We start from the raw sequence: 8137 nt of genomic DNA, 5'->3' as shown, positions 1-8137 counted from the left end.
AATAATGAGTACAGTTAGATTGACATTATTTCCACAAATTGAAGAGATTGTGTTGAAAGAAACTTCTCAGTGAACTTATGAAATGTGTTGGAAAATAAGTTTGTGTCAACATGTCCAACCAATCGACTAATGATGAAAATGGATTTGCACTAGTTAAACATGGAAAATGGAGGTAATGTGTTTGATCATATTAACCAATTCAATGAATTAGTATATAGAATTATGAATGCAGGAGACAAGAGTATTATAGATGACAAACATACATTACTTTTGTTGGCTTCACTGTCTAAGTCTTATAAGTCATTAGTGTAGTAAACATTAGTTGAAAAGAGTACAATATACCCAAATGATGTGGTGAGATCTTTGAATGAGAGTCAACAAATGATGGGTTAGAAGGTTAAGTATTACTAGCTAAAGGTGGGTTAGGAAAGAAGTATGGTTGCCAACCAGGTAAATTTCAACAAATGATATAGTACTATTTAAAATCATTATTGTGGAGAGTTTGGTGACATACAAGTTAAATGTGTAGAATTCAAGGACTTACGATACATGAAGGAAATAATATAGAAATATAAAAGTGTTCATCTTGTAAATATAGTCAATCACGAGGACAATCTTTTAAAATGTGAGAATTTTGGTGAAGGAGAATATATATTTATGAGATATGTATTCATTAAAGTCTCACATTGACTAATATGAAGAAGGAAAAGGTAGGAAACTACTATAAAAATATTGAGTTGATTTGAAATTTATTACCACAACTCAAAGTTATTATGTGTATAAGGAACTTGGGTAGTTATATATAGTTATATATTATTGAAGAGTTTACGGTTTGTGGTTTGTCCACAAAAGATTGTATGATAAAGATTTGTAATTTTGTCCTCAAGGAGTTGTAAGAGAATATTTGTTGTTTTTGTCAAAAAATTTATTTGTTGAATAAGTGCTAAAAAATGTTAAATATATTATGTTTTTATTTAGATATTTGTTTTTATTTATTGGTGTGATTATGTCTGAAGAGATTATTTTTTTATTGTGAGTTTCCAAACAATATTATATTAGGATAGCATATCAATTTGTTGTGTTGTAACTATTTGGATATATAGGAATAATATTATTTTTGTACAACCTCAACTAAATTATTCTATGGTTAATTTAAATTTAGATATTAGGTGTGACTAAAGACAAGAAGTTTCAGTAATTTCATTTCTAATGGATAAATTATGAACTAGTACAATTTTTCACCTCTATAGATCACTACCACGAGTTACTATACCATGCAGCAATTACTCCTTTCTCTTGAGTTACACTAAGAAAATCTGCACTCGAAATTGGACAAACTGTCACCATGATCATCTTATTGGTATTATTGTCGTCTATCAATCATGAGTAACTAATTAATCAATGCCATTAATTACAGCTAATTAAATGCAGTGATAGATACAGCTATGATCCATGATTATCTCATGCTTAATAAACGAACAGAGCATACCAAATCTAGGTCGAGAGAAAAAGACACGAGTTGGGCTACATAGCTAGATAAGTTAAGAGGCAATAACATTAGAGGAAAGAGTTGAAATTATAAGTTAGTTTCATTAGGTATATGGATCCTATATAAGAACTTGAACTTAACTTCTCAAGGTTACACAAACTAAGCCTTGAATTGTCAAAAAGTCTAGTTAATTTGGTAAGATATTTTTCCCTTAAGAAGTGGGTAGCGGATACCTGTCAGAATCAAGCATCAGAATTTGACAAGGCAAAGAGTTAGGCCAAGATTGTCCAACCAAATCAATGACCTTAAACAATTGACCTAAACACTGTAGTTAGTTAGTTCCTCAGTAAGGTGAGTTTAATAGTAAAATCACTATAATAACACTATGTAGAGAATCCTGTTAGGTTACAGAAGAAGAAGTTTCACTGGGGAGATACAATACTAATGAGACCTGAGCTCAACCACATAAGGAATTGACACCACTCTCAACCCAAAACCTTAAGTCAATGGGTTTATGGGTCTTTATTTTTATTCTTATACAGTGCTCTATTTTCTCATTTCTAGCCAATATGGAACTTAGACTTATACTTGGATTCCTAACAAATCCAAATTCGTTATTATCTCCTTGTTCTTGCAGTAGAGTGATGAAAAAGTGGTTAGCAGAAGAAGCAGTGGTTAATGTTAGAAATTCAAGTTTAAGTCTAAGTCCTACGTTGGTTAGAAATGAGAAAGTAGAACACTATATAAGAATAAAGATCCATAAACCTATCGCTTTAAGGTTTTGGGTTAAGAGTGATGTCAATCTCTGATGTAATTGGGCTCATGTTCATTGGTGTTAAATCTCCCTAGTAATCCTCTCTCGAAAGACTCGACAGTGATGAAACCCCCTCTATGGACCTAACAGTTAAACTGGTGTGCAGTGTTAAAGTGTGTGCATGTGCAAATGGGTGATGCAATCCCAACTTGTAATAAAGGGGACTCACACACCTTTGAAGCTATGAGGAAGCATGCACGTTACCGTGGAGGGTTCAACCCCGCTAGCTTCTTTATGAAGCCATAAATAATGCTTCTTGTACTGTGTCACTCGATGTTTACATCACATGTGCTGTAACTTTTTCCATTACAGTGAAAACACGCACGCTATGTGCTCCATCCAGTTAGGTAGTTACCTTTTTTGAGACACCACTCTTCATACAACTTGCCACTTTATGCAACAGGACCACCCCTCTCTTTCGGCAATCTCAGAATAATAATAAAAAGACAAAAACTAACAATACTCATCACAACCACACAACGTGTAAAACTTTTTACTACACTATTTTCTGCAATTTAGCATCTCACCATGAGTACAATCTTCTTTTTTGAGCTGTTTACCGAGACTCCAAATCGATTAAAGATAAAATCAATTCACAGTACATAAATAGCTACAAATTTTACCTTACAAGTTGGTCGACTAAAGATAAGATTAATTCACCTTATATAAATGGTTGCAAACCTTACCTTATAGGTTGGTCGACTACAAATCAAATCAATTCACAATATATAAGTAGATATGTTAAAAAGTGGACTTTAAATCTAATTCAACCTTGCAAAACCAGCTTGTAAGATGAGTTTTGCACCCATGTATATACTTTAAATTGACCTTATCTCTAATTGATATAGGTTTTCTAACACTCTTTCGTGCCGAGGTACATACATCTCGAATATGAAACTAGAAATTAAGGCGTGGTTCAATAACGGACTTTAATCCATGATTATGATACCATGTTAAGTAGTGGATTTTATGTCTAACTCAATCTTACAAGACTGACTTATAAGGCTGACTTATAAGGTTGAGTAAGATTCTACTTAACAATACGCACACTAACTTGAATTTGAGACTTTTGATTCATGAGAAATCTCACCTAAGTTTATCACATGTTGGGGTGATGATTGACTTTATGTAACTTTAGATGAAATCCAATGTATTTTCTGAATGAAAGTTAAGGATTAATTTATTGAAATAATGAGAAGTGAGCATCTTGAGATTGATCTTTGATCACGTGCTTAAACTAAGATTATCTGACAAAAGTGTATATAGTTTTAAGTCCACATATGAACATGCAGCATTATAAGTTCTAGAGATAGAATGAATGCAAATAAAGTCACACACGTGCATTCCTCAAACGTGATTGTTAGAGCTAACTCCATTTATCTGCAGCATTTCCTAATTTGGAAGGAATTTCTTTGTGTTAAGAATTTTTCACTTATCAATGCAGAATAGCTCTTTTCCTTAACAACTCCTGCACCTAGTTCCTTGTATCCACAGGATTGGTTTTAAATCTGTATAAGCAATATATCAGAGTTTTTTTTAGTATATTCATATGCTGTTCTGATAGTGTATCAGTTCATTGCATTTGTGCAGCATTTTCCCAACAAAAACAAGCATGCTCTCGCACCTCTGTTTGCTTTCTGCAGACTTAATTTTCCTTCCAAAGAAACTTTTGTTCTGATAGCTGAAAAGGTGAAATTAGATCAATCAATGTGCGGTATCTAATATTGGGGAGAAGATGGAAAAAGCAATAACAAATCTGAAAAAAATGATGGAGTGTGCTATATGCACAGCAATGATAGCATCCTTAAAATCCATACACTTATTGGGCAAGTACATCTACTACAAGCACCTAAATTTAACTAGATCCAAATAAACTTAGTTTAACACTCAAACTTTTATACCTATATATTGTACACATCTTGATACAGTGTATGATAATCTAAGTGTGAATCTAAATCTTATACCGTGTAAAAATGACATAGTTAAACATTACATAAGAAAAGAAATACTCAAACTCAAAGTTTTGAGATTTCGGATTGAAAGTGGTGTCAGTGTCTTATCTGAGTTAGATTTCGGTATGAAAAAAGACCCATCATTCTTTAACCTGAAGAGATGAAATGGTCCTCTTTGTACCGATAAACCAACCTTTTGTGTTACTTATCTCCTTTTTTGTATTCAAAATTACTGAATGATTTTGTACTTTTCATGAGATTTATTCAGGGTGACTTTGGCAGTGTGGTGGTATACAGAATAAAGGAATTTTCAGAGCAAGGACCAACGGTTGCCAACTTCATGCAACTGACATTCACTTCCAAATCATGCTGCTGCCGAACTGAAATCACTGTAGAAGGACAAGAACCATATATAGCAAAGCAAATTATAATGTCAACCAATAAAAAATCATGCACGTTTTGACGTTTAACTTATAGAGTAAAAGTTAACAACCTAAGTGACAAATTATGACACTGGACCAGTGTAAAAACTTTACACTATTAGCTTATGTATTCATGTCTGCTTTATATACATTATATACTCATTTTCCTGTACAATAATATGCTCTGAAGCTTAAACTTCAGTTATGGTTGGGTAGTGACATCACAATCAATGAGCTAAGCATATCATAGTTTGAAAATTAATGGTATTCGAGTTATTATATTTCAGTGGTCACTAACAGTCACAGTCACCAACATATGCCTTTTACGTGTACGGTCCACTTGAGTAATACGAGTGGAGTGAAGCATCTGAAAGTTCAGTATTATATCTGTAAAGAAAACTGAATTGGCTATTACTTTTGAGCTAACCAAATAAGATAGCAGTTTGTGTTGTTAACCTTTTTATATCCTATAATTGTAATCCCTTCTCTAAGTTGTATCATCACAGTGAAGGACACTCCATGCCTTTATAAGGTTGGAAATCTCACATTGACTATAAATAAGACGAGTTTATAATATATAAGTGGATGTAAATTTCATTTTGAAGTTGAGTTAAACTTAAAGTCTTTGTTCTTAGCATGGTATCAGACCTATGAATTTGAGTTTATTCTAACGAGATTTGTTGTTTATTAGGTCTATCAAATCACTTGCTGCTCGGATGTCTTTAAAAATGTACTAAAAAATTTATAATTTGATCTTTGGTTTGGGAAATCCTACCGAACCAAAATCACGTGTCCTTTTGTGGATGTAGCCTTGAATTACTGCATCATCACCCTGTGCTTTATAACTCGCCATGTCTTTCACATTCTTTGTCACAAATTCCATATCGTTCTTTATCTTTCTCTCTCTCCCTTTGGTAACACTGCATAGTTTTTGGCCAACATGGTGCAATCAAGGAAATTCAGAGGTGTGAGGCAACGCCATTGGGGCTCGTGGGTTTCTGAGATTCGTCACCCATTATTGTACTCTCATCAAACTCATCCATATTTTCAATTATTTATTTCTTCCACTTCAAAACAAAAATTAGAAAAGTATCATAGTTTTTTCTCTTCTTTGTTTTTTAATCATCATCCTTGTTCCCTTATTGATCATTAGTTGAGAGAGGTTTCAAATTGCAGCCAATGTTACAGTCATGGTTTCTGTCAGAATCCATGACATTGCAAGAAATTGCCTCAATTGTAGCCACTACACGGTTGCACAGATTTCCATAAACCATTTTAAAACCATTATAGTATCTGAATTAATTGAAATCGGTGGCATGAGTATCCGTGCATATATAATACATAATAATGTGCATTGAATGTGAGAGTCTCATTACTTTGCAATTTGTGGTGTTTGAATAGGAAAAGGAGGGTGTGGCTTGGGACATTCGAGACAGCTGAGGAAGCAGCAAGAGCATACGATGAAGCAGCCATTTTGATGAGTGGAAGAAACGCTAAAACAAACTTCCCAGTTGGTGAAAACCAAGTGGTGAATCACACTGCTTCATCTTCTTCCTCCTCCACCACTACATTGTCTGCAGTTCTGAGTGCAAAGCTCAGGAAGTGCTGCAAATCACCCTCTCCTTCCCTCACTTGCTTAAGACTTGACACTGAAAATTCCCACATTGGGGTGTGGCAGAAGAGAGCAGGCCCTCGTTCTGACTCTAGCTGGATCATGATGGTTGAGCTGGAAAAAAGGAATAGCGACGTTGATCATGATCATGATCATCCCCATGACCATGATCATGGTCATTCTAACCATGACTATGATCGTGATTATGATCATGATCAAGATCAAGGTCCTTCTTCTAATTCTGAAGTTCCTGTAGTTGATCATCATGCCCCAGAAAAGATAAAGCCTGAGGAAGGTAATGGCATAGATGAGGAGCAGAGAATGGCTCTCCAGATGATAGAGGAGCTTCTGAATAGGAATTGAGGTGTATGAACATCCTCATTCCAACACTGCTATGGTTCATTTTCACTTAGTTTCTTTGTCCCACCACATAGAAAAGGATAGTGAGAGTGGTACTGCATTGATTTGGTGAATGAGGATGTTAAGTTTAATGTTTGTGGCTGTGAATGTCTCCAATGTGTGTGTAACTACCTACTACCTAGTTCTGTTCAAACTTCTTTTTATTTCCTCTGTAAAAACTATTCCTTGCTTTAAATATTTTTTATGATATCTCTTGTTATGAATGCATGAATGTATGAATGAAATGATGAATAACTTTTAGCTTTTTAAGAGATGACAAATTGTTTCATTCTGAACATACATTCACGAATGGGAAAACATGTTATCTGATCCTTTGTGTTTCATGAGAGTGGTTGCCAGCAACAGTGTTTATAATCATAAATTTAGTTTTTATACTACAAGGAAAAAAGTTGAACTTACTTGGTTAATACAATGATGAATTTAGCTTGTAACTTTAAAACATACACTTAATCCATGTTTACTCTGATAAATTTGTGACTAATACACAATCTTAATTGACATTTAAATTTATTATAATTTTAAAAGGGTCTTGCTAACTAATCTCTTTAAAGATAATTAATACGCATTGAATTTTACAAAAATTCATAATTGATTGTGATATTAAATGAAATCTGACATAATAACTATTCATTTTATTTTATTTTACTTAAAAGACAAAAATATCATAAGTATCGTACAATTGTACTTAATACTTTATTTAATGCTTACCAATAAAAGTTAAAAAATAATAAAATATCTATATTTTGATGTTGTTAAAGATTTAAAATATAATTAAACATAAAAAAGTTTAAATTAAAAAAAAAATATTTAAACACCTAAAAAGTTAAAAAAAAACAATTAAAATATTAATTTGAGACTTAATTGAATTTTTTTTCTTTGACTTCTAAATAATCTTTTGTAACATTTCTCTTCGCTTAACAAAAATATATTGTATTAACAAAACAAACAATATTTAAAAATGTACTAAAATTATATGATTACAATTTTACTTTTGATGATAAAGAATAAGCCACTCACCCACCCAGTGTTAAGTTAAGACAATTTTCAATGCGTCGCCCACCAGCCAACCACGTAAAAATCTCCACTGTTGAGTCAAGAATTTTTTAAGGGAATCTCCGTCAAGCTCTTTCCATGCACAATCAAAAGTAAATAAAAGTTAGTCAAGGATACGTTAACAAATAAGTAAATTCAAGAAAATGACTTGGTTTTGTCGTAGATCTCCTCAGTTCAACGAGTGCCAAAACTTGAAACTCAATCACAAATCAACGATTCCAATTTAGTTCAACAAAACCAAACAAGCCCTGCACCCAATGTTCCATTCGTGTGAATAGTAAATCATCGGATCTTCCCTTACTCTCTCATGTACTTGTGTATCTTCCTCATTTCTTCTTTTTTATCTCAATTTTCAATCTCAATCTTTCATCTTTT

The 8137-nt window shown here is 33.0% G+C and overlaps 1 protein-coding gene across 1 annotated transcript; it reads left to right on the top strand.

Annotated features, from left to right (window-relative positions):
• The first annotated feature begins 5467 nt into the window (after positions 1–5467).
• Positions 5468–6960, top strand: SHN1 (Integrase-type DNA-binding superfamily protein). The gene is made up of 2 exons (XM_028051443.2): positions 5468–5697; positions 6079–6960. Exons 1-2 carry the CDS (start codon positions 5618–5620, stop codon positions 6650–6652), a joined length of 654 nt encoding a protein of 217 aa, XP_027907244.1. The 5' UTR covers positions 5468–5617; the 3' UTR covers positions 6653–6960.
• The last annotated feature ends 1177 nt before the right edge of the window (positions 6961–8137 follow it).

This window comes from Vigna unguiculata, chromosome 10 (genome assembly GCF_037176805.1).
Source record: "Vigna unguiculata cultivar grain cowpea cultivar isolate G323 ecotype 2 chromosome 10, ASM3717680v1, whole genome shotgun sequence".
NCBI classification, from domain to species: domain Eukaryota; kingdom Viridiplantae; phylum Streptophyta; class Magnoliopsida; order Fabales; family Fabaceae; genus Vigna; species Vigna unguiculata.
Note: the sequence above shows the minus strand (reverse complement) of the source record. Positions and strands in the feature narration are given on the sequence as shown.

Coding starts and splice junctions, on each gene's coding strand:
- SHN1 (XM_028051443.2), top strand. CDS start 5,618: ATGGTGCAATCAAGGAAATTCAGAGGTGTGAGGCAACGCCATTGGGGC. Junction 5,698..6,078: donor GAGATTCGTCACCCATTATT/GTACTCTCATCA, acceptor GTGTTTGAATAG/GAAAAGGAGGGTGTGGCTTG.